The following is a 27,874-nucleotide window of genomic DNA, read 5'->3' on the forward strand; positions in this document are numbered from 1 at the left end:
TTTCCACGCTCAAGAGCATTGAAGAAGTGTTCCCCTTTCCCTGTATCCTCACCAATATCAGCTGACATTTATTTTATTTGTCTTAACCATTCTGAGGGGGTAAGATAAATATCAAAGTAGCTCTCATTTACTATTTCCAGATGAACTATGATATTGAACATGTCCTTAAATGTTTCTCAGCCATTTGTGTTTCACCTTTTGAGAACTTTCTGCTTAATTCTGTATCCCATATTTTAATTTAGTTGTTTTCTTGATAAATAGTTTTTTTAGTTCTTTATGTATTATAGATATTAATAACTATAATATGTAATCAGTAAGGATTTTTTCTCTTTATGTGGGAAAATGGCAGTGATCTTATAGTACAGAAACTTTTTATGACATACTAATTATTAATTGTTCATCTTAATGACAGTGTTACTGATACCTTGTTCAGAAAGTCCTTTCCTGTGCCATTGAATTCATGCTTATTCTGCATCTACTCTTTTATAAATTTGGAATATTGGTCATATGCTAAACTCTGTAATCTATTTGGAGTTTATTTCATACATGGTGATAGTATGGATCTATTTTCATTCTTCTACATGTAGTCATCCAGTTTGACTACCATCATTTGTTGAAGATATTGTCTGTTCCCTAGTGTATATTTTGGTTTCTTTATTAAAAATCAGATATCCATAGGTGTGTGGATTTATGTCTTACTCTTCAATTCCACTGATCTGTTTTTTATGCTGATGACATGCGATTTTTCTTTGTTGTTGTTGTTATTTGTTTCTCTGTGTAGATATGCTATTTTTCAATTCTGTAGCTCTAGCACAGTTTGAGATTGGGGATAGTGTTACCTCCAGCAGTTCTTTTTATTATTCATAATTATCTTAGATATCCTGTGTTTGTGTGTTTTAATGAAGTTGAAGATTATATTTAATTTCTATGAAGCATTGTGTGGAAATATCGATAGGGATTCCATTTAATCTGTAGACCGCTTTTGGTAGAATGACCTTTCTCACAATACTACTCCCAACCATACATAAATGTCAAAGGTATTTTTATTTTCTGATATCTTTTTCAATTTCTTTCTTTAATGACTTAAGAATTTATTGTACTTTATTTAATACTTAAAGATTTATTGTCTTTCACTTGTTTACTTAAAGTTATCCTAAGATTTTTTTTTAAGGTTATGATGAAAGGTACTGTTTCCCTGATTTCTTTCCTAGTATGTTTTTCATTTGGGTATAGGTTATAGGCTGCTGATTGTGTGTGTGTGTGCGTGCGTGCATGCATGCATGTGTTAATTTTGTGTCTTGGTTCTTTGTTTCTTAGCTGTATGATTTTCCTTGTGGAATTTTTAGAGTAACTTGCATACACAATCATAACAGCTTCAAATAAATGTACTTTGACTTCTTTTGTTATTTGAATCGCCTTATTCTCCTTAAATTTTTTTTATTGCTCCAGGTAAGACTTCAAGTCCTATATTAATTATGTATAAAAAGACTGGATATCCTTGTCTTGTTCCTGATTTCAGTGGAAATGCTTTGGGTTTTTCACTATTGAGGATGTAGATTTAATGTAAATTTCTTTTATTATGTTGTTAAAAATCCCTTGTATTCCTAACCTTTCCAAGACGATTATCGCCGATATTATGTCAAAGGTCTTTTTCTACCACAAATGAGGTAATCATGTAGTAGATTATGTTTTTGATAGATCTATCTATATCTACCTATATATCTATATATCTATATCTATCACTATCTCTCTATCTATATCTATATGTATATCTCTATCTCTATCTATCTATCATCTATCATCTATCTATCTATCTATCTATCTATCTATCTATCTATCTATCTATCTATCTATCTATCATCTATCTATCTATCATCTATCTATCTATCTATCTATCTATCTATCTATCTATCTATCTATCATCTATCTATCTATCATCTATCATCTATCTATCTATCATCTATCTATCTATCTATATCTATCTATCTATCATCTATCTATCTATCATCTATCTATCTATCTATCATCTATCTATCTATCTATCTGTCTGTCTGTCTGTCTGTCTGTCTGTCTGTCTATTGGTTTTTGAGACAGGTTTTTGGGTTTTCGAGGTAGGTTTTGAGCCTGTCCTGGAACTAGCTCTTGTAGACCAGTCTGGCCTTGAACTCATAGAGATCCACTTGCCTCAGCCTCCCGAGTGCTGGGATTAAAGGCGTGTGCCACTACCTCCCAGCTGTTTTATATATTTTTGACTCATCTAGAATCTTTAGGATGAAGCCAGCTTGTTGTGGGTGGATATGTGTTCTTGAATTCAGCTTGCAAGTATTTTCTTGAGAAGTTTCACATTTAACTTTATAGTAGCCTTGAGAGGGAGGGAGGGGAGGTACGGGTGGAGGGGAGGGGAGGGAAGGGGGAGAAGGAGGGGAAGGAAGGGGGAGGAGGAGGGGAGGGAGGAGGGAGGAGGAGGGAAGGAGATGGAAATTTTTAAATATAAAGAAAATAAACCATGAGAAAAAAAAACTTTATAGTAGATATTATAGTAATTCAGCCTAGAGAGATTAACTATACATAAGATGCCAAACTGAATAAATGATCCCTGAGCAATATGTCAAATCATGGTTGGAACACAAAACAATTTTGAGCAGATATATGAAAATTGAAATAGCATCTTGTCTCTTCTCTGACTATCATGGCTTAAAAATACTGACAAGAGTAACAGCAGAACATATACAAGCTGATGGAAACTAAATAAATCCGTACTGAATGAAGCTGGATAAATCAAGAAAGAAACGCATTTCAGAATTGAATGAAAATAAAAAGTCGACATACCCAAATCTCTGAACATAGTGAAGAAAGTTCTAGGAGGCAAGTTCATAGCACTAAGTGCCTACACTATGTTGTAGGAGAGATCTCATAATTGTAACTTAACAACAGACCTGAAAACTATGCAAGGACAGCAATAAAGAATATCCAAAATAGTATAGGGGAGAAAATAATTGAATTCAGGGCTGGAATCAATGAAATAGAAATAACAGTAACAGAAATATAAATTCAGTGAATGAAGAGATGGTTCTTTGAGAAAATCAAGAAGACTGACAAACCCACAGCCAAATTAATCAAAGATGAATAGAGAGATGATCCAAATTAAAATAAGAGAGTAAAAGGAGGCATTACATTAAACACCAAGATAATTCAGAGAATAATAAAATTTAAAAATCTGTGTTCCAGGACTGGGGAGATGTTTCAGTGTTTAGAAGCAGAGAGGAGGGCCCAAGCTCTTTTTTTAGCACCCACATCAGGCAGCTCACACTTCCTTGTTAACTACTGCTCCAGGATATCCTACACTGCTTCTTGACTTCTGTAGGCACTCACACACGTGGCATACATATTATAATGTACATGCAAATAAAATAATAAAATGTAATTATCATAAAATTAAAAAAAATCTTTATTCCACCAAATTGGAAAACCTAAAAGAAGTGGATGGACATATTCTTATATACAACCTGTTGAAGTTAAATCATGATGAAATAAACAATTTAAAGAGCTTTAGTACCCTTAGTGAAATACCAACAGTAATTACAATCTCTCAGTCACAAAGAGTCCAGGGTCATGTGGATTCAGTGAAGAATTCTACCAAATCTTCAAAAAAACTAGCATCAATACTCCTCAAATTATTCCACAAAACAGAAACTGATGAAGCATTTCCTTATTCTTCCTACCACTGTTACCCTGATAACAAAACTACGCAAAGAACAAACCAAAATAGGTAAAATTTAGTGTTGTGTTTTTTTCAAATTTGCAAAATAATCAGTAGAAGGGTACTGAAATATAATAGTTATCATTTACTTTTCTTTTTCATCTAAAGAGTTATTTAGACAATCAGAAATGATAGCGCGAATTGGTTGCCTTCACCACATTGGACAAATCTATGAATTTATAGTTCTCTGATAAACACTTCTAGAAACAAAACTGAAAGTAAACTTCAGTTTAATTCATGAAACAACTGAAGTAGTGTTCTGGTTGCTAAAGAACATGGCATACATATATACGTGTGTTTGTGTATCTGTGTGTGGGCACAAAAGTCATATGTGAGCATCTATTTACACACACACACATATAATGTTGTATGCATACATATACTTATATAAATGGTATGCACATAATATATATACATGCACACACACATACATTCTTACAGTTTTGCTAGCACACATATAATTCAATCATATAGGAAAAGGAACTGAGCTTTCTCTAATCCATAGATTCAGTTGTACCTTAAGTGAGACAGGCTGCAGATAGTGAATTGACTTAATTAAAGCTTTCTCTTTGAAAGTCAAGTGCATTTATTTCTTTTTTTCTCATTTTTTTATTAAAAATTTCCATCTCCTCCCCTACTCCTCCCACTTCCCTCCCCTCCCTTCCACCCATACCCCCACTCCGCCCCTCTCCAAGCCAAAGAGCCATCAGGGTTCCCTTTACTATGTTAAGTCCAAGGTCATCCCAGCTCCCCCTAAGTCCAGGAAGGTGAGCAACTACACTGACAAGGCTCACAGTGAGCCCGTCCATGCTGTAGAGTTCATGCTCATTGCCGTTGTCCATGGTTTCTCAGTCCTCCTCCACCATCAGCCACATTCAGAGAGTCCGGTTTGGTCCCCTGTTCCATCAGTCCCATTCCAACTGGACTTGGTGGTCTCCCGTTAGATCTGTCCCACCGTCTCAATGGGTAAACGCACTCCTCACGGTCCTGACTTCCTTGCTCATGATCTCCCTCCTTTTGCTCCTCATCTGGACCTTGGGAGCTCAATCCGGTGCTTCTATGTGGGGCTCTGTCATTTTCTCCATCCAATGCCAGGTGAAGGTTCTATGGTGATATGCAAGATATTCATGAGTATGGCATTTATTTCTACTTTAGCTCTGTATTTAGCCAAAACTTACAGAATTTCCTGTGGTATTTCTGTTTCAGGAGTTGATTTCCAGATGAAAACTTTGATTGTAGATGGTGATCGAACAGTTCTTCAGCTCTGGGATACAGCTGGGCAAGAGAGGCAAGTGCTTTTTTTGAATTAAAGAATGCGAATAAAGACTCATAGGCTTAAGTATACTAGTTATGTTCATAATATGTTACTGTGCTTTAAGATACTGCACTTGGAATTGTAACGTGTATGTAATACCAATAACAATCATCTTTCTACCATCTCCTCCCATCTGTTTGTATCATTTGTATGAGAAGAGGGTCTTTGAGCCCTTTTTGAGCTGATGTTTGGTTGTTACAGCATGCTATGCAGTGGAGATAAGACAACATTGCTGAATGCAGTGTCACTGTGAGGGGGTCTTAGTTTTGAAGCAGTACATGATGGGCAGAGACCCTATCAACTATTCTTGTTTGAAGGGCAACAGCAAAAGATAAGTGACAGATACACTTCTGGTGATTCCATATCTTAGATTTCTTGACAATGACCAGAAGTATGAAGCATAAATTCAATTTTATCTAACTCTCTGTGGGTCAAATTTTACTCAGTTGTGCACTGAGTATGTTTGAGGGCCTGTGTCTGTACTATTCTTTGTGCAAAGATTCAGTGATGACTATGGAGACACAATACGCCCATGTTCACTGCAAATCTTACCTCACTGCTGTCCCCATTTTTGTTCTTTTGGAGATTAGTCCTCAGGCAAGAAACATCATACATCCAGGTTCCTCTGTACCTGCTCCTTATTATATTATCTCCTTTCACTTAAAGAACAAAACAGACATAAAAATCTACTCGTGCCTTTTCAGAACATAGTTCTTCAGCAGGCTTGCAGTCGCACCATTTGTGTCTGCATATATGTACATATGAAAGTACACATGTGTGTGTGAAGGATATACGTCAATATTGGATAGCTTTTCTGTCACTCATTGCCTCATTTTTGAGACAGATATTTGGCTTCTCTTCTGTCCATTTGCTGGTTTCTGGGGTTGAACTCTTATTTTTTATTTGTTTTGCTTTCATCATTGTTGGGGCTAAAGTTTATGATTAGGTAACATTCTTGGAATATCTGCTAGAGGAAAGAATGGGCTTTGTCAGTGATTACTAGGCCTCTATTAAAGAAGGTTGTCACTAATATTTGTTGTTAAGGCTTTTATTTGTTGGAATTGGTTATAAAAATTAAGAACTAAGGGACATAATAGAGATGAAGTGCAAGGAAGCACCAGATGACAGGTCGATGATGAGCTTTTGCTTTGTCTTTACCAGATTCAGAAGTATTGCCAAGTCTTATTTCCGAAAAGCAGATGGCGTCTTACTGCTCTATGATGTTACTTGTGAAAAAAGCTTTCTTAACGTACGAGAATGGGTAGATATGGTTGAGGTAAGGATTATACGGAAGAAATAGAAAACTATGCAGGGGAGTCATGTACTGTCTTAAGAAATACCACTGCTTTTTGTTTGCTTTTGCTGGAGTAAACATGATTAGGAGGGACTGGTCTGTGTTGTCAGGAAGACTGACATTTTCCATTGGCAACTGGCAACCTTGTCTCTTCCCAGGATCATTTCTCAAGTTGAAGAAAGTTCTGCAAATAGATTCTGGAAACATCTTTATTTTTTGCTAGATATAATATAGGAACCCTGTGTATTGGAGTGGAAACACAGGTAGCCAGAAAAGCAATGTTTCCAAACATGAAAGTAGTTGGACTGGATGTAGAGTGTGGCAGAAACTTTAGAAGCAGCTGAGACACCACTAGGGAGCTCGTCGAGCTACGATCCAAAGTTAAGCTTATTCTAGTTGTGATGTGGGAGCATTTATATACACCAAGATTCCATGAAACTATGAATTGGCATTTTAACATGTAGCATGGATGAAATCTATATATATCAAAGTGGCTATGTCTCCCCTTAAGGACCTTTCACATCATTTGGTTTTACAGTCAAAATCTGTAAAAGTACTAGGTTTACTGCTAGGTGTTACTAATAAGCATAAAAACAAGAGGGTACTCTCTAGAAATTATAAACTACAGGTAAATACAACTTCCCAAGTTAATAATATTATTTGTATTTTAAACATATTAAGTTACAGACATGGCTGAAGTCTGGTGTTTTCTGATTTCAAGTGTGCCTGTGGATTAATGCTTGCTTCCTGACTTCAGAATTTGTGGAAAAGATGCTGTGATGATGAAACATGAATATGCCTTGTAACACCATATCTGAAATTTACTATAAATGCAATTAAAATTATTTACATTTCTGTAAAATTTTACTTGATAAAATTATCCATATATTACATTTATTTCTCTACCATCTGAAAAAATAAGAAAGAAACAAGCAATTTTTACATATTGTGAGAATACTGAAGCATAGAAATTATATGGCATTTTTTGAGTTCATAATACTAGTATGTAGGAATGGAACAGAGTCATAACCTTTTGATCAATATTGGTCATTACTTTGGCAAAGTAGAATAGTTAGCTACAAATAAATAGCAGTTGCCTTGAAACTAAAGGAACCCAAAGTAACTTGTCTCTGCAACAGAGCCTTCTACTGTGTAATCAATCTCAGTGGGCTATACACTGAGTTCTGTGCCAAACATCTTATCATTAATATTTGGGGCTTAGTCCTCCATTTTCATGCTTATGTATGTTGAAGAAAATGCTCAGAAAATGGCAATTCAAAAGACAAGGGCTAAATGCTCAGAAAATGGCAATTCAAAAGGCAAGGTCAGTCCATGAGGAAAATGTCCTTACAGTAAGTGAGGCACTGCAGATTCATATTACAAGTGTACTCTTCAGCCACCCTTGCCACTTTCTCATGAGATCAGAAAAGGAAGAAAAGTGTATTCAAGATGAATTCTTGGAGTTCTTACAAGATAGAAAGTAGGTGTCACATTGCATTTGAATATCACTATAGGAAAAGAATGGCCAGAAAGAGTTTTTCCCATGTCTCTTTCTAACATGAGGAACTAAAATTACAGAGTTCCTACTAATTGGCTTAAAAAGAGTGACACCATTGCTAATTGCAGACATGGAGAAGACAGCAGGCTAAAGGAAATGGTACTACAGGAAGTCCAGATATTTCAAAAGAGTAAAGTGGGTGGAGCCCAGGCTGGATGAGGCAGTAGGACCAAAGGCCCATCACAGAGAAAGTAATGTTTAAGTCTCTACTAGAAGAGATGCTACACTCTATTTATAAGGCTTTAGGAAATCATTTAGACACTCAGCTCTTTGGGCTAGTGTGACTAATTACCTTTTTGTATTCATCATATATCCCAAAGAGATCTCCAAAGAACATAGATCATGAGCATCTGAATGTGTGGTACACCAAGCATGGAGGAGGGCCATGTGCTCCATGCTCCCCTTTAAATGCACATTATGCTCCACTTTAAATGCACTTTTATGCCTCAAGCCAAAGACAAATGTCAAATCTAGTCTTTGTCCTTATGTCTTGAACCTATATGAGGAACATACCAAAGTGAATGAGGATGCCATTTAAGCACTTCAAAGTTTAACTTCCAAGTGTTTGGTGTGGGATGGCTGCTTATCCTATCTAGAGATGAGAAACTTATGTTTCTGTTCTGTCATGATTATCACATCTTTTATTTACATCACAGTCTTACAAGGTGAAATATACCCTTACCACCAGACATGGACTGCTTACCATACTAGGGGTTCTGAGATTCTGTAGAAGTCTGTGCACACTGTTTGGGTGATTTTGGAATCTATGACATAAGATTGATGTTTAGGATTTGACTATTTTCTTGTAGTGAGGGGCTGTGGGCCAGCTTCCCACCACCCGGCTCCTGGCCGCCCAGCTAGCTTTACCCAAAATAATTACACAGAAACTGTATTCTTTTAAACACTGCCTGGCCCATTATTTTCAGCCTCTTATTCACATCTTGACTAACCCATATCTAATAATATATGTAACACCATGAGCGGTGTCTTACCAGGAAGTTTCTAGCGTGTGTCCATCTTGGGCTGGAGCTTCATCGCATCTTTCTCTCTCAGGAGAGGCATGGCAGTCTGCCTAACTTGGGAGAGGCGTGGCATCTGACTGAGCCATCTACCTCACTTCCTTCTTCCTTTTCTGTCTACTCACCCACCCTAAGGGGCTGGCCAAGGCAGTTTCTTTATTAACAAATGAAATCGACAGATGGATAGAAGACACACCTACAATCATTTCCCCTTTTTCTGTTTAAAACAAAAAAGAAGGCTTTCACTTTAACATAGTAAAAATTACATATAACAACAGTTATAAAGTAAGAATTAAAGTTATAGTATTTATATCTACTTATTCTTTATCATAACTAAGGAAAACTATAACTATCTATCTATTCTTCTTCAGCTCATCAAAGACTCCCAGAAGAAACACAATATTACCTAAGTAAATAAGAAATATGCAATTTCCAAACTCTAGAAATGATAGAGACATCTCACTGCCTGGACAGTCACCCAAAGTTTTTTTGTATTGTTGGGGCATCTATCTTCGGCCTATAGGCCCATAGTTTCCAGCAGATGTTTCCATGAAGCAGGAAATTTCAAAGGCAGTTCAGTCAGTATCTGCTGTGTCCTGCAGAATGTCTCGCAGATTCTGTCATGAGTCAGGAACCCCAAAGAATCATCTCACCTTTAGGCAAGTTCAGCAGTCCTCTCTCTGTGGGTTCTTTGTGTCCAGTTTCTGCAACAGTCCAGGCAAGAGCACTTTCTTGCCCAAATGGATAACAAACTCCATAAGGATCCTCTTCGATGCCCATCTCCCTCTTGAAGTAGATTGGTGCTGCCAGGGAGCAGACGGTCTCATTGTCATGAAAAGCTTAAGCTATTAAAACATTTAAGTGGAATATTCTGTAGTCCTTTGAAAAGATATTAAGAATGTCTATCTAACTGAAATATCTCTCTATATATCTAGAAAATCTACTAACATGACTATAAGCTTTACTATTATCGATGATTATCCATTAACAACCTATATTTCCTTAATTATACATTACATTTTTAAAATGAACTACAACAATCACAATAGCTTAATCAAGATCAGAAACACTATACATATAACCAAATTGAACCTTAAATTCAAATCACTAAAGCAAAATGTATATCAATGCAAATTCATATCTATATCATATCCCCCTTTAAATGTAAAAGAACATTTATAAACAATATTTGGGAATATGGGCGCAGTTATCTCTCTCCAAACTGCTTCCTGCTGAATGGGGACGCTGTTAATCAGATCTTCATGGTGTAACCTGTGTGCCAGGTTCATCTCAGTCATCAGTTGGGTGAAGTAATTTTCTGAAGGTGTTCACAGCAACCTTTCAGGAGGGCGTGGTCTATCATACCATATTGGGATAGAAGCAATCCACAAGGTCTCATTTTCTGTAAAAATAAAAGAAACTCCTTTCCAAAGCATCATGTCCTTAGATCCAAATTTTAAAGTCAAGGTATTTTCAAAATATCTATTCTGGAATAGTTTAGCAGTATTTATAAACAAATATCTTTTAGCAGCTGTTGCTTCTTCCTCAGCATTCAAACAATTCAAAGAGAGCATAATAGTATACAGTATGAAGATTCTCTGTGTATTTTCCATCTTATACAACTTTATTTTTACCTCTATTTAGTTTATTTTTGCTTTTATTTTTTGAGACAGGTTCTCTGTATATCTTTGTCCTAGAATAACTCTGTAGACCAGGCTGTCCTTGAACTCAGAGGTCTACTTGCCTCAGTCTCCCCAGTGCTAGGATTAAAGGTGTGTGCCACAACACCTTGAACTCACAGAGATCTGTCTGTCTTTGCCTCCCAGGCATTCAGATTAAAGGTGTGTGCCACAACACCTTGAAGTCACAGAGGTCAATCCACCTCTGCCCCTTGAAGTCACAGAGGTCAATCTACCTTTGCCTCTCCAAGTGTTAGGATTAAAGGTGTGTACCATCACACCCAAATTACTCTTTTTCTTTTTTACTTTTAAGAACTTTAACCTTTAGCCTGCGTATATTCCCAACACATAATAAACCATTTAGACATTTTCTTTGACTTTGAATATTTCTTTTACTGTATATCTCTTTTTGTGACCACATGAGGCTTTAATTTATGAAACAATATCAGTAGGACTAAAGCAATGACTTTGACAGCTAGATCCAGCCCATTCCTTAGCTTTCTGCGATTCCGGCCTTGTGGCTGAGATATTGGCCAGAGTCACATTCATTGCCATAATTCTACAGTGTTTCAAGGTCCCTGCTAGCAAGCAAGCTGCAACAGTGTTAAACAACAATCAAAAGCTCCATAGTCAGGACCGGCTGCTTGAAAGAGTCAGAGTTTGCCCTGGCAGTACGGCCCAGAAAGCCAGCATTTTAAAACAGCACAACTTTTTTTCCTGCTACAGCTGAAAACCAAAATGCATGCAGTCGGCTTTTCAACACTGTTTAAGTGTTTTGTGGCAGGACCTCTTAATGAGCTGCAGGGTTTTGCAGCTGAAGCAGAGTAAGGAAGCCTTAGATGAGAGCGTTTGCTCAGACCCGAGAAATTGCTGTTATCAAGAAAACATGCTTTACTCTAGTCTTTCCCAAGCTTTCTCAGGCTTTCTGTGGATTCAGTTATCCACGTTGGGCGCCATTCTGTAGTGAGGAGCTATGGGCAGGCCTGCTTTTCATCCTGCCCGGCTCCCGCATGGTTAGTTTTACACCCGAAATAATTACATGGAAACTGTATTCTTTTAAACACTGCCTGGCCCATTATTTTCAGCCTCTTATTCACATCTTGACTAACCCATATCTAATAATATATGTAACACCATGAGCGGTGTCTTGCCGGGAAGTTTCTAGCGTGTGTCCATCTTGGGCTGGAGCTTCATCGCATCTTTCTCTCAGGAGAGGCATGGCAGTCTGCCTAACTTGGGAGAGGCGTGGCATCTGACTGAGCCATCTACCTCACTTCCTTCTTCCTTTTCTGTCTACTCCACCCACCTAAGGGCTGGCCAAGGCATTTTCTTTATTAACAAATGAAATCGACAGATGGATAGAAGACACACCTACATCATTTTCTTTTGCTGTAAACTAGAGTAGTGAGTGTAAGCTTTTCACCCAACTTTTGTACTAGGATAGATGAAGAATGATCTATACTTTTCACATCGGATAAAGCAGTTGATGTAGAATGAACAATGTTTTAAGGAGAAGCTGTTATCTAGCATCCTGTGGATATTCCAACTGAATGGAATTCTGTGGTCATGGTCAGTGGATTCTGTCATGATTGTAGTGCACTGTGCACTGTGTGTATAACTAGTCTCATATCCTTTACTTTTTTATTATCAAGGAGTAGAACTTTACCTAAGTGGGGCAATACAGTTACTTTGGGTTCCAACTTTCAGCTTTACATGTTATTATTTCATCTCTCTGAATTTCAGTGTTCTCACTGGCAAAAGAAGAAGGGTGACTGTGCTCCAAGGCATGTTGAGTTTCAAAAACTTTTTCTTAAATGTAAGCAGTTTAATTGTTGCAATTAGTGCTAAGACATAGACAATGAAAACAGCTGTGTATTCTGTCCTACACCTATAAGTGATTATGAATACTAAATTGGCACCTTTAGAAAAATGGACAATGGCAGCTATTGGTACCATGGTCAAAGCTCTATAGTTGGTTCAGTGTTTGATGTGTATCCACTTCTTTTCCTCTTTCATAGGATGGAGCCCAGAGAAGTGTTCCTATCATGCTAGTAGGAAACAAGGCTGATCTTCGTGATTCTGCTAGTGCAGAAAAACAAAAGTGTATCTCAGCGTACCTTGGAGAAAAACTGGCCATGGTAAGAGTGTGTGTGTGTGAAGAGTTCAAAATGAGACAATATCATGATAGGTCATTGTTCTCAGAATTGGAGGCAGTCCTTACCCTGTGTGGTTCACTGTGCTGAGATGGTCCTTATCATGTGTTGCACCTCATCCTATATTGTACACTCTGCTGGAGACAGTTCTCATGCCTGTGTAGTTTATTGTTTTGGGCACAACCCTTACTCCTGTATTCTTTACTTTGCTGGACACAATCTTCACCTCTTGGTCATACACTTTGTTAGATAATTATCACCTTTAACAGTACATTGTATCACACATAGTCCTCATGTTGTTGACTGTGTTAGGGACAGTTCATATTTGTTGACTTCACTGAGTTGAGAGAGTCATTCTCTCCTCTAGTTCCTTGTGTTTGAGAAAGTAATTTCCCTCTGTGGAGTTCATTGTGTTGGGATGTTTTTAATCCTGTGTTGTTACCAATTTTAGACACAGATCTTATCACTATGTAGTTCAGTATACTGGAGATATTTTCACCCTGTATATTGCACCTGTTGGAAACAGTCCTCATGTATGCTGTGTAGTTCACCATAGTAGACACAATTCACATTTCTGTGTAGGTGACTGTGATGTAGACCTCCTTCAACTTGTGTTGTTCTGTGTTGAAGATAATCTTCACCCCTTTTTATTTCGGTGTGTTGAATGCAGTCCTCATCCTGTACAGAGGACTGTGTTATAAACTATTCTCACCCTGTGTTGAACTAGTCCTTACTTTTTATAACTGGCTGTGTTAGATATGGCCCTTATCCTATGTACTAATATACAGTAGTGGAAGACTGTCCAACACATTGTGTTGGACCCAATGTCTTGCCCTTTTTCTTATACTTTGTTAGAGATGGTTTTCACCTTGAGTAGTTTCCTGAGTTTCACATGGTCTTTATATTATGTGGTTGGCTGTTTCAGGGACAATTCATACCTTTCTATTTCTTACCTTACCCCTTGTAGTTTGCTATGTTGTATTCCTCACCATTGTGTAATACACTGTGTAAAAGACAGTCTGAGCATGTGGTTGATAGTGTTGGACACTGTCTTCATCCTGTGTAGTTGACTGTTTCTGGGACAGTCTTCTTTGTATTGGAGACAGTCCTCATGCCTGCATAATTTACTGTATTGTAAGTCATAACTCCTATGTCTGGCTGTGTTGGGAAGAGTCTTCACCATGTGTGGTTTGGTCTCTGTTGGAAACAATCTTCACTCCCATGCAGTTTATTCTTCAGGAAGCAGGGTCATTCTTTCCCCTTGGTATCATTTACTGTGTTAGTATAGTAGTTACCCCCTTTTTTCTAACTTGGGAACAGTGAACTTCTTGTTGGAGACAATCCTTCACCTGTATACTTTGCTCTCAGGAGCACAGCCTTTCATCTACATAGCTTACTCATCTCCAATATGATACTTATCTTTTTCATTCATATGCTAGGAGTTTTCCACTTAGCCTCTTTCAGACCTAGAATCTAGACCTGGCATCTCTTAGCACCAATCTGAGTTCTCAAGTTGCTCCCTCAAACATCTTTTGACTTACTCTTGAAATCCTCAAGATTTACATTACTTCTTCCTGTCATTTCTGTCATATATAATCATCAAGTGTACTGTTTCTACTACACATGTGTATTTGTGAATTGTATAGATTTCTTTTTGTCAGTTTGGTTATGTAAACCTAGTGGAATATTTTTTCTCTTGGTGCTACCTAGTAACCATTGAATCCTTCCCTTAAACCATATGGTAATACTTAATCCTCACCCAAGGCTTATACATCTGTAATTGTCCTTTATTAAAAGAATCTGTTTCCACCTTATTTTACAACGACATACAAGCATAACTGTTAGATTTTTTGTTAAGCACAAACAAGCAAACAACAAAAAAGGAAAACAAACAAACAAAATCTCTGAGGTATTATTACAGGAAGAACTGATGGATACTTTTCAGAATTAGAAACAACTTAATGATTACCAAAGCATCCAAAACAAAAATAAAAGTTAGAGTGAGACAGGCAATTTAGTTCTTAGGTAGAAACAGCATAGACATCCTGAGATTAGTTGGAATTTAGGTAACTGGAGAAATATAGGGAAGAGCCAGGTACCTGGGGATTTATGGGGTAAAAATGTGATGTAAGGTAAAACTGGGAGATTACCTCAACTTGACATTAAGCAGGTTATGGTTGGTTGTGGAAAATCATTTGAATATTATCTCAGAGAGTCATTTAAAAGTTAGAAGCAGAGGAGCAATACAAAGAACTATGCAAGGGCAACCAGTGGAGTTGTCTATGGACTAGAACATTTCACTTCTGCAACACAGGAGCTCTGTACTCTGATGGGGAAGCTGAGAGTAAGACAGAGGAAGCATTAGCCATTGAACCAGGCAAACATGCTCCTTTCCCTTCATGGAGACAGGGTTTTACTATCTAGTCTAGGATATCTATACTTACAACTGACCTGATACTGCAAACATCCTTTTGATAGAGGTATAATTCCTAGCTGGCTACCTTAAACTGTCATTTTTATCTCACTCAAATTCTTTGAAGAGAATATGCAGAATTATGTGCCTGATTATTGAAATGCAATTTTGCATTTTTTTAAAAAAATATAAATGACTTCTGATTAGGAACTATTTCTAGTATTACTGTTTAGACTGGTTTGTTTTGTTTGCTTGTTTTGGGCAAGGTCTCATGTAACAGGCTGGATTTGAAAGTCTGCTTACACCTGTTTAGTGCTGATATTCCAGGAACACTCCACTACACCTGGACAGTCAGATCTATTTTGTTGTTGTTATTGTTTATAAGTCCCGAGACTCTGATTTTACTTTTTGTAGTTATTACTCAGCATTCTCTGTATATACCTATACACATATAGTTGTTTTACTAGGCAGTGTTTCTCTTTGTAGTACTGACTGCCCTAGAATTCATTCAGTATACCAAGCTGGCCTCAAACTTTTGAGATCAGTCTGCTTCTGCCTCCAAAGTGCTGGGATTAAAGGTGTGTGCTACCATACTTGGCTAGGAAGAAATGTTTTTAATTCAATAGTTTAAATTTCAGGGAATCTAATCAAAGCCTTCACTGAACTGTGTATACTTCCTTTCCACAGACGCATGGGGCATTATTCTGTGAAACAAGTGCCAAAGACGGATCCAATGTCGTTGAAGCTGTTCTCCATCTTGCTCGGTAAAGTTTACCTTGTGTTTAGAAAAATCAGATTTTTCACTTACCTAATGGATATGATGAACTTCTTCATTATAGATTTCAGTTAAAATATCTGCTGTAGAACATAGTTCTGTCTTTCGTGGTAAGGAAAACACTACATATATCTATTATAAAATCTAGTAATTCTTGTTCATTGTTGACATTGACTAGATATTTTTACTACTGAACAAAAGAGATGTAGCTGCAGTATCTTTGAACATTTTGTAAAATATCACCAGGAATGATAATAATTGACTTATAGAATCATCTCCTGAAACCAAAGTTTAAACACAACTAGCTATTATTAGCATATCTATTATGAAATTTTGCTAATAAAATAGGATATACAGAACAAAAAAGCAAATTGCAGATCATAACAGTTGGAATCACTGTCTGAATTGCTCAGATTATAATTATTAAAGGAAGGTGTGGAGAATAATTAACATTTTGCATATGGATTATACTGAAACTTATCATTAGAATACTTGCATAAAAACAAGCATGGCAGTTCTTCAAGTATTGCAAGACATGACAGTACTCTCTCCCTGATTTGTATTTCTGCTTGGTGTGTTTTTTAGTTAGGTTTTTGTCAACTTGACACAAGCTGTTGCCATTTGTAAAGGGGGAGTCTCAACTTAGACAGTACTCCTACCATATTGGTCCATGGGAAAGCTTTTAGGACATTTTCTTTATTAACGATTGATTTGGTACCACTCTGCATGCTACCACCCATAGACATTTGGTTATCTGGTTGTGTGGTACTGGATTATATAAGAAAACAAGCTGAGCAAGCCATGAGGGGAAAACCATTAAGCAACATTTCTTCATGGTATCTGCTTCAGTTTCTGCTTCCAGGTCACTCTCCTGTCTTCCCTCATGGTCTGTGATGTGGAACTGTAAGCTCAAGTAAAGTCATTCCTCCCCATGCTGATTTGTCACAGTAATAGTAATCCCAACTAAAATAGAAATTTGTACCAAAAAGTTAACTATTGATACCACCTTTACATGGGTTCTGGGGATCAAACTTAAGTTCTCAGGCTGATATGGAAGGTGCTGTTCTCCTGAGTTATCTCACTAGTTCTCAAGTCCATTCTTAAATAGAAGCCTATTTAACTCTGGAGTCATCCACATATTTCTGCTTCATTGTAGACATCTCTAATCTGTACAATATTTTTAGAGAATTTCATACTTGGATACTGTTTTTATCTTATTTCTACGATTCCCTCTTCCTGCTCCCACCACTCCTCCACTGTCCTCCTCACTCCCTCTCAAATTCATGTCTTTATTTTTTCTACACACACACACACACACACACACACACACACACTCACACACACACACACACACACACATGCACACCACTACTGAGCTCTTTTAATGTTGATTATATGTAGATATATTTGGGATCAATGACTTGGGGTTGGATAACCTATCATGGAGCTCGTCCCACCTCTAATGAAGTACTATAGGCAATCGTGGCTTCTGAAAGAGGGATCTCTCAATTTTTTTAGGAGGCTGTCTTAATTAATTTTCTATTGCTGTGAGAAAACACCATGATAAAGGCAACCTGTTGAAGGAAGACTTTAGGGTGCTTATGGTTCCTGAGGCTTAAGAGTTCATTACCGTCATCACAGCAGGGATGTTTGGCAGTAGAAAGGCGTAGTGGCTGGAGATAGAAACAGAGCTGAACGTTATCATGTCAAATCTTAAACAGAAATCAGAGTGCAAACATTAATGGCACCCAGGTTTTGAAACCTCAAAGTTTGCTGAGAATGACTTCCTTCAGTAGGGTAACACCTCTTAAACCTACCTAAGCAGCACTACCATCTGAAGATCAAGTATTCACATGCTTGAGAATGTGGGTGACATTTAATTTAAACAACCACAATTCAACCAGTTCCAATGCCAGCATCTTCTAGAAGCACCTTGGTTCCTATAAGACACTACCCAGGTGGTTTAAGTTGAAACCCATGACCCTGAAATTATTTATCTAAATATATATCGCTCCCTCTGAGTTTTGTAGCTAAAGACCTGTAATTTGGCATAGATGAGACATTTGTTTAATGGTGGAATTATCAAGGCTTTGTATTTGGAAACTGTGTTAATTTCCTTTTCCTGTAATTAATCTCCACGGGTAAGTAAGCACATATCTCACTTTTGATGTAATCCCTTTCTCCCTTCTCACAGAGAAGTGAAGAAAAGGACAGAGGATGACGACAGCAAATCCATTACGAGTCTAGTTGGATCCACTTCCAGAAAGTCACTGCAGATGAAGAACTGTTGCAATGGCTAAATCGCAGCTATCTTCAGTGCATAAAGTCCTTGTTTCCAAAATACTGATCATGGGACCCTATTTCCCAATGGAGTGGTGCATTATACAACACCGGCCAATGAAGAATTTCAACCTGACAAATTGAGCCGTGCTTGTCTGTTTTCAGGAACCTCAGGCTTTCTTTGTTCTATCTCAGTGAGCTACTTGGGTTGTCTGACCCCTATAGATCACTAAGAGGAAATGTGTTAATTATTTTAATATAATATGGTAAAATAAAATTACATTCTCGGATCAAAACTATTGAGAACCTACTGATAAAATTACTTCATAAGAAAATTGACTTTGTAGTTAACCTGTGACAATGTTTACTTAGAAATTTGGACACAAGAGTTTAATACTTTGTTTTATGGAATTCAGTGTTTAATACCAGGAAACTGGCAGGCTATTATATATTATTGCTTTAAACCATGGTTGCTATCAGATAGCATGAATATTTTTATTTGGCCAATCAGCTTTGCTGTTACCTAGTCTTATAATACTGGGTATGCCCAGGTCATATTAGACCTCTTCCGCTCTGTAAAATAAGGAAATTAGCTACCAGTGTATCTTGGATTCTCTAGTATTTTAAGAAGCAGGAAGGGCACAGTGGTTCACAGTTACTAAGGACCCTGTGAAGCATACTTTTTGATATAGAGGTATTGGCTTTTCAAATTTCTGAAGTAAGAAAGAATTTATTTGGGAAATTGGAAATATTTTAGATGTCAGTGTAAATAAAAATACTTTTTTTGTGAAAAAAGAAAGAATGTTTAAAAATGTATGTAATAAAAATACAATTTCAAGAGTACTTGTGAAGTCTGAGGCTTAAATTGTATGTGAAAATTTTAGTGAAGATATTTATAACACATACTACCTAAAGAAAAATGCTACAAAAATGTAGTTTAGCTACTGACTGCCAGAGGCTGAGGGTAGTTGGCACTAATGGCCAATGGGCATGTGCCTTCTTAGGAAGATGGCCACAGTCTTCTGAAATTAGGTAGGAGTAGGGGCATAAATTGGAATATGCTAAAACATCACCAAACTTTGTATTTGGAAAGGATAAGTTTTGTGAATATGAATGTATTTTATAGATGAATACAGTGGTACCTAAAGTAACAACATTTTACCAAATGCATATATTATTGCTCTTTTACATTGACCTGTGATTTAGAACTTTATCTGTAGCATAACGGCATTTCCTCAGCCCCTATCTTCAAGTATTTCCTTTCTCTTTAGTGAACAATGGGAGATTGTAATTAGGCATGACTTTGGAAAGTACCATATTGAAAAGAGAATTACATTTAAATGTTAGTCTGTCCTTTGGATAATGTGACTTGTGACTGCTTATTACCCAGGACATGGTTAGTCTTGCTTTTCTTCTGGAACTTGGAGTACCTCCCACTCCGTCTGACCAAAATATCTTTAAGAGGCAAAGGCCTTTCTATCTGACTCAGGATGGGCAAGGAAAAATAGCATTACCATCAGTCAGAACCAGTTAGATAATTCTTAACGAAAGATATTTTGGTTCATACAGGTCTAGGCTTTGAATAACTTATCCAGAACATAAATAATACTGGTTACTTATGTGCATTGTATTATGTATGTTCAAACATTTCTTTTTGTTGAACTTACAAAAATCAGTGGGCTAGCAATGTGTCTCAGGAAGTAAAAGTACTTGTTGCCTAAGCTTGCCAACCCAAAATTTGTGCCTGAACTCACAGTGGAAGGGGAGAATGACTTCCTGAAATTGGCTGTCTGACCTTCAGAAATGTGTGCCATAGTGGCCAAATGATACATGTGCACACATAGCACAATAAATAATTATTTTTAAATAACATCCCATTTTGGCAAACACTTTTGTGCTTTTGATTTTTGTTATCAAACTTTAAATACTTTCAGCTTCATTTCTTTTTCCTAATAGGGAATTGATTAGGTACCATTATACACAAAAGCCACATCTTTTGAATCTTCAGTAACTACATACAAATGGCTATTTTATGTTTCATGGTTTGCAACCCCAGTTAACAGGTTACATTTCTTGGTAATACTTGGTGAGAAACTGATACAGACATGAGGTGAAAGTAGTGATTATTTTTGTAACATTATTTTTCTTATGTTGTAACATAGATGTTTGCCTTAGAGAGTGGGGTTCTAGACAAGGGTGAATCTTGTGTATTAATAGATGGTACATGTGTGCCACTGGCTGAACACACTCTGGTATCATGCATGTTACCATGTTCTGTTTATTCTCATGTTATTTACCTCATATGTTGTTTTTTCTTCCATACTTTGCAAAAAGAGTGAGAGATTGTTAATGCAGAAGTTCTGTGTGGGGCTTTGCCTCTAGTTGTGGATCCAGAACAGCTATGTTGACTAGAAAGTTGTCTAGGTAACTTGAACAAGTCAACATCTTCAGTGATCTGAATTTAAAATATTTAAAGTAGAGGTTTCTATCTCTGCTTAACAAACTTGTTTAAGGAAAAGAAATTCAAAACTCTCTTTAGGTGACTTTTGGGAGACTGTATTTTGATTTCTCGAAAGTGTTGCCAAGTTTAAAGTATATTTAAGGACAAAATAATGCTTTCAAATTAAGCTTACTTTAATATATTCACACATTTTTTCAAGTATCTTATTTTGCATCCATTTTTCCTTAGACAACTTTTAAAATCACAATGATGCTATATCCATGTTTAAATGCACTTTATCATATTAGATAATATTTTAATTTCATTATGGAAAATAATGTTGGAAAAGTAGGTATTTTTTCACTGTTACCTTCTAGGCATATTCATTTTCATAATTTATTTTTCTACTTGCTGCTTTATACAATATTGTATAACATTTGATTATTTAATACTAAGTATAATTTGAATAAATACAGACTGTCCTCCCTCTTCTAAGGGTAAAGATTTATTTTCATATTTATGTATGGATTAGACTCAGAATATTAGTGTTTTAGGTTTTTGCTGTATATACATGTAAAAAATAATGTATGTATATGGTAGGTAAGCAACTGAGAAATGAGTCACTGTTATATGATTTTAATGTATATGGTTTACATTTTTCATAGATTGAGTTGTGTTTCATTTAAACTGTTTATATCTTTTCAAACCATGAATAATGATACCACAAAGTATAATTGCATACCTATGCAAAAATCTAAGGAGTTATAAAAGTCGTGCCTTATAAATGTAATAAAGTGTGCTTATTTTGGTCCTTGGACAGTATCCTGAAATTTTTGTAGGTATTCTGAAGTGGCTGATTCCACAGTGTCTGTAGAAAACAGTTCTTCTTCTTTTTTGGACATACCATTCCTACAGTGGAAGAAACAAAATGAATAAATGTGTGGCAGTTGGTAGCGCAGTAGAGGGCAACAGGGAGGCCACTAAGGACACTAGAAGACCAGCAATAGCATTACTGGATGAGATATATCTATTCTCTTTTTTAAAAAAAATAAATTTGAATATTTCATAGATTTACACTGTATTTGCAGTTCTAGTCCACATCTCTTCCCTCTGACACCCCCCCCCCCATGTCCTCTACACTTCGTGTCCACTTTCATGGACATTTTTACTTTATTTTTACACACTTTATTTTGCTCCTGCTGTGTTTGTGCAGTGTTTCTTGTCTGTATACACATTTTTAGGGATGAACAATGCTTAAGAAGACTGAATCTCCCACTTCCAGGAGTTGTTGTCTATAAATTTTAATCTGTGGGTGGGGCCTTGTCGTCCTACTATCAGAACACAGGAATGATTGTATCTGACAAATGAAGAATACACTGATAAGGTTGTGGGACAAGATCCAAAGCTGAAGTAGAGAGGTAGAATGTTATCACACAAGAGAGTTGCAGTTAGAGACAGTCAACTATTCAAAAGGCAATATTCATCAGTTGTGCCACATGAGTTTCCTCCAACAGATATATGTATTTCTGGATGGCTGGCTAAAATCTACTGCATTATTGTTTGGACTCCATCAAGGTTTACATTTTGTGTCCTGGTTTTCATCTATGTAACTAAGCCTGGAGGTGGGATATAGTGCACATGGGCCACATTCTGATTGACTGTGCAAACTAGGCCAGTGTACCAGATATGTGACTAAGGCCAAGCCTGGGTTTTGGAAAAAATGCAGGCAGGCTAGCGCCATAGTACTCAATGGGCTAGGCCAGCGCACATTTGTATAACCTTGACTAAACTTAGAGTTTACAAATGTCACATGGAAGCTAGGGTTGGGTGGACTTAACCATCTCCACTAGAATACAGAACACATGGGAAAGACCATGGAGTTTAATAATGAGGCAAGAGAAATTCATAAAACCAGGATAGTATATAGTGTGTATGACCCTAGCTATGTTGAAGGACTGGTGAGGGTTCAGGATGGCTAACATCCACGTGTACCAGGCCTTTTCTTTTGGGCCACATGACACAGAGATCTTGTGCTACTTATAAATGCTCAGCCTACTTTAGGCTTCTATCTGGCTAGCTCTTTTAACTTAAATTAGGCTGTTTCTCTTTATTTACTTTTTGCCTCAGGGATTTTTATCTTTTCTTTCCTTCTGCCTCTTTTACTTTCACTGTTTTTCATGTCTGTCTGTCTGGCAGCTGGCTGGCCAAGGACATTTCCCTCTCTTTCTCCCTCATTCCATTCTCCTCTTCTATTCTCTCATTCTTCTCCAGTATATATATATGTCCTTCTATTTACTCTCTCTGCCTTCCAGTCCCACCTATCCCTCTCCTTTCTAGTTATTGGCTATTCAACTGTTTATTAGACCAACCAGAGACCTTAGGCAGCTAAGGTGAAGCAAATATAACACATCCTAACATCATTAAAGAAATGCAGCTGAAACAAATGTAACATACCTTTACATACTTAAAATAATATTCCACAGCATGAGCTATATAGCACATCTTTACATAGTTAAATATTCTACAACATCCAGGGAATTCATATGACTGGACTGAAGCCCAGAGTTTGTTATTTAGACTAGATTTTGAAGTTATTTTTTTGTGTGAATGGGCTAGGTCTAGATAGACTCACCAGAATGATATTATGTAAAGGATCACTCTGGCCACTCTTATGGAATCTGAGGGTCAGATCTTTTGATACTCTATCATGTTCCATAATTTTCAGCTAACTTGTCAAAGAAACCTACCCCTCTTCATTTCTTATGTTCCTTATTGAATTATACTTGCTTAATTAGACATATGCTTTCTACACTTAACCACTTTGCCTGCTTAAACCTCTGTTCTGTTCTCACAATGCCTACTCATAAGTTTTGAAAACATACTGCTTTAGGTAATTTTTTGTTACTATAACAAAATACCCAAGATTAACAATTTAAAAAGAGGGTGGTGGTTTTGTTCTGATTCACATGGATTTCAGTCTACAATGGTAGACTCTGTTGCTTTGGGGTATGGTGATGTTGCACATCATGGCATAGACTACCTAGCAGAGTAAGCTGCTCACTTTCTGGCAGTGTAGTGCTACAGGACAAAGATGGAAGATCCAGAGGCATATTATCCCCTTCAATAGCATACCATTGTAAGATAGGGAGGCTTTTAACAAATCCCACCTCTTAAGGTGTCCACCACTGCCCAGTTGACCAAGCCTTTAACAGATAAAACATTTAAGAGACATCCAACCAGAGTAGGTAGTCAGTGAATTGATCAGATATATTAGTCAGGATTTGTATAATGTAACTAGACAAGCAAATGATTGCTATAAGCAGTATCATTAAGAGAGAGAATGCATTACTGACCACAGGTGTGAGCTCTGCAAACACCTTCTTTGACCTCATATTGGATAATAGAGTAACTGAGCAATGAACACATACTTTAAATGCTAGGTTCTTTATTAGTGAAGTAAGTATGATAGTAAACAATTCTCATGGAATTACCATGAGAACTAAATGAGTTCATGTCTATAATATTTGGGATAGTGCTTGTCACACCAAGCTCCCCCCAGTTAGAAACTAAGCATCATTTCTTGCTTTGAATTAGGACCAGAGATTCTGTAGCAATCAATAATTGAACTTATAAGTTTTCTGGATGATGTGGAAGATGACACATGTGAAAAATTATTTATTTTATTAACTGACTGTTTCCTGCATTCATTCGTGATGTTTCAAAAGATACAAACTTTTGATGGTGTTAATATCATAATATATGGTATCGGGAAGAATCAAAGAGGAGGGAAATGTTTAGGAAGAAATGAAACTGAAAATCAGAATGGAAAGACATGAATAGAATCACTATTAGGGTCAGACTGCCACTGAGAAGTAACAAATAAATGAAGCAGTGAAGGGGTTAAGAAATGGTAAACACTTTGATTGCAACCGCAAGTCAGTAATGCAGTAAAAGTCCTGGCACATAATGGGATTTTTGAATTGGAAAGTAAATCTTTGCCTGGGATAATTGTCATTTATAACAGGAAGGTAGCTACTAATATTCTGTCAACCCACCAAAAGTAAACTTCTGGTGTAAAAATCTCATTTTAACAGTGCTGTGAGAATATAGGACTCCAGAATTTTTTTGCTCTCTCTCTATAATTTTACATGTGGCTAATGCATTTATTATATCCCTAGCAGTTACTGCAGAATTCACTTTATCTAGGGTGTGTATATCTCATGAATACATCCCCAATTAACTGGTCATTTCTATCTGTGGATTGTCCCAGAAGGTGGCTCCTCCTTAGCTGTATTGTCTAATGATTGTTTAATAATGTCCCCACCATCTTGCTCTGCAACTTGCTGCTAGAAGCCTCTAAACCTCAGCATTGGCTCAGCACTGCACTCTCCCTGAGGACACATTGCTTTTTGTAAACAGGCAGTCACCAGTCTGAGAAAGTAAGGCTTTTACAACCACTAACAATAAAAAGATGTTAAAATGTTTATACATGTAGAAAGTGTCAAATATTGTACACAATTTCTATTTCTCTTAGAATCCTTAGTAGTTTAGCCCTATAAGGCTACCTCTATAAATAAGACAGCAAAAAGACTTCTTTTGCAGCTTCAGGTTGCAGTGCACCTATTAAGGAGCTGACTGAGCGAAAGTCCTCTTTCCTTGCTCTGTAACTAGTTGTAGTAAGGAACTGCGGGCCTGCTTTCCATCCTGTCCGGATCCCAATTAGCTAGCTTAGCCCCGGAAATAACAACACACAAATTGTATTCATTTAAACACTGCCTGGCTCATTAGCTCTAGCCTCTTACTGGCTAACTCTCACATCTTGCTTAACCCATTTCTAATAATTTGTGTAGCAACCAGGAAAGATTCAGCATGTCTGACCTGGTGGCTGGCTTCATGGCGTCTGTCTCTGAGAGGAGAGGCATGGCATCTGACTAACTTCCCTTCTTCCCAGCATTCTGTTCTGTCTACTCCACCTATCTAAATCCTTCCCTATCAAAAAGCCAAGGCAGTTACTTTATTAAACAATGAGAGTCCTCCATCAACTAGTCATCTATATTATTGCTTAAGAGCTGTCAAGAAGACTCTGTTCCTTATATACACTTCAAAATTTAATGTGACTTATTTTAAAAACCTGTACTCTACAAAATTGGAAAACTTACAGGAAATGAACAACATTCTGGATAAATATCACTTACCAAAATCAAATCAAGACCATATAAGCAAATTAAACAGACCTATAACTACTGAAGAAATAGAAACAGTCATCAAAATCTCCCCCCTCAAAAAAAGGACCAGATGGTTTCAGCTCAGAATTCTACAAGACTTTTAATAGCAATACTTCTCAAATTATTCCACACAATAGAAACAGAAAGAACATTGCCAAACTCTTTTTTTTTTGGGGGGGGGGGGTGGTGGTTTCGAGACAGGATTTCCCTGCAGTTTCTAGAGCCTGTCCTGAAACTAGCTCTTGTAGACCAGGCTGGCCTTGAACTCAGAGATCCGCCTGCCTCTGCCTCACGAGTGCTGGGATTAAAGGCCTGTTCCACTACCGCCCGGCTGCCAAACTCTTTTTATAGGGCTACATTTACTCTGATACCCAAAGCACAGAAAGACATTACTAAGAAAGAGACTTACAGACAAATTTCACTTATGAATATTGATGCAGAAACATTAAATAAAATATTGGCAAATGGAATCCAAGAAACATCATCCACCATGATCAAGTCAGCTTCATTCCAGAGATGAAGGGATGGTTCAACATAGGAAAATCTGTCAACGTAATCCACCATGTAAACAAACTGAAATATAAAAACTACATGATCATTTCATTAGATGCTGAAAAAATGTTTTTAACAAAATACAACATCCCTTCATGATAAAGTTTTTGGAGAGTTCAGAGATACAAGAAACATATCTAAACATAATAAAGGCAATATACAGCCACCCAACAGCCAACATCAAATTAAATGAAAATAAACACCCAGTGATTCCACTGAAATGAGGAACAAGACAAGGTTGTCCACTCTATCCATGTCTATTGAGTATAGTTCTTGAGGTCTTAGCTAGAAAATAAGACACCAAAAAGAGATCAAGGGGATACAAATCAGAAAAGAAGAAGTCACTCTCACTGTTTGCTGATGACATGGTAGTTTACATAAGTGATTCCAAAAATTCTACCAAGGAACCTCTACAACTCACAAACACTTTCAATAATTTAGCAGGATACAAGATTAACTCAAAATAATCAGTAGCCATTCTATACAAAGATGATTAAAGGGCTGGGAAGAAATCATAGAAACAACACCCTTCACAATAGCCACAAATAGCATAAAATATCTTGGAGTAACTCTAACAAACAAACAAACAAGTGGAAGACTTGTATAACAAGAACTTTAAATCTTTGAAGAAAGAAATTGAAAAGACAACAGAAAGTGGAAAGATTTCCCATGCTCTTGGGTAGGCAAAATTAACATAGTAAAAAATGGCAATATTATCAAAAGCAATCTACAGATTTAATGCAATGCCCATCAAAATCTCAGCAAAATTATTCACAGACCTCAAAAGAACAGTACTCACTTTCATATGGAAAAACAAAAAAACCCAGGATAGCCAAAACAATACTGTACAATAAAAGAACTTCTGGAGGCATCACAGTTCCCGACTTCAAAATCTATTACAGAACTACAGTACTGAAAACAGCCTGGTATTGGCATAAGAACAGACAGGAGGACCAATGGAACCAAATCAAAGACCCGGATATTAATCTGCATACCTTTGAACAGCTTTTTTTTTTTTTACAAAAAAGAAAAAAAAATCAAATGGAAAAAAGAAAGCATATTTAACAAATGGTGCTGGCATAATTGGATATCAACATGTAGAAGAATGAAAATAGACCATCTCTCTCACCATGCACAAAACTCAAGTCCAAATGAATCAAAGACCTCAAGATAAAGCCAGCCACACTGAACCTTATATAAGAGAAAGTGGGATGTACACTTGAATGCATTGGCACAGGAGACCACTTCCTAAATATAACCTTAGCAGCACAGACACCGAGAGAAAAAATTAGTAAATGGGACCTCCTGAAACTGAAAAGCTTCTGTAAAGCAAAGGACACAGTCAACAAGACAAAACGACGACCTACAGAATGTAAAAAGATCCTCACTAACCCCACATCAGACAGAGGTC

General features: G+C 36.9%; 1 protein-coding gene across 1 annotated transcript in view; it reads left to right on the top strand.

Moving 5' to 3' along the window:
• Positions 1-21,242, top strand: part of Rasef (RAS and EF-hand domain containing) — a 65,806-nt gene extending 44,564 nt beyond the window's left edge. The window contains exons 13-17 of the mRNA XM_038334128.1: positions 4,967-5,048; positions 6,237-6,351; positions 12,644-12,763; positions 15,879-15,955; positions 18,161-21,242. Coding sequence (XP_038190056.1) covers positions 4,967-5,048; positions 6,237-6,351; positions 12,644-12,763; positions 15,879-15,955; positions 18,161-18,266 — 500 coding nt within the window. The 3' untranslated portion in view covers positions 18,267-21,242. The remainder of the gene's footprint in view (positions 1-4,966; positions 5,049-6,236; positions 6,352-12,643; positions 12,764-15,878; positions 15,956-18,160) is intronic.
• Positions 21,243-27,874: the final 6,632 nt, after the last annotated feature.

The sequence above is a fragment of the Arvicola amphibius genome, chromosome 6 (assembly GCF_903992535.2).
Source record: "Arvicola amphibius chromosome 6, mArvAmp1.2, whole genome shotgun sequence".
Lineage (NCBI taxonomy): Eukaryota > Metazoa > Chordata > Mammalia > Rodentia > Cricetidae > Arvicola > Arvicola amphibius.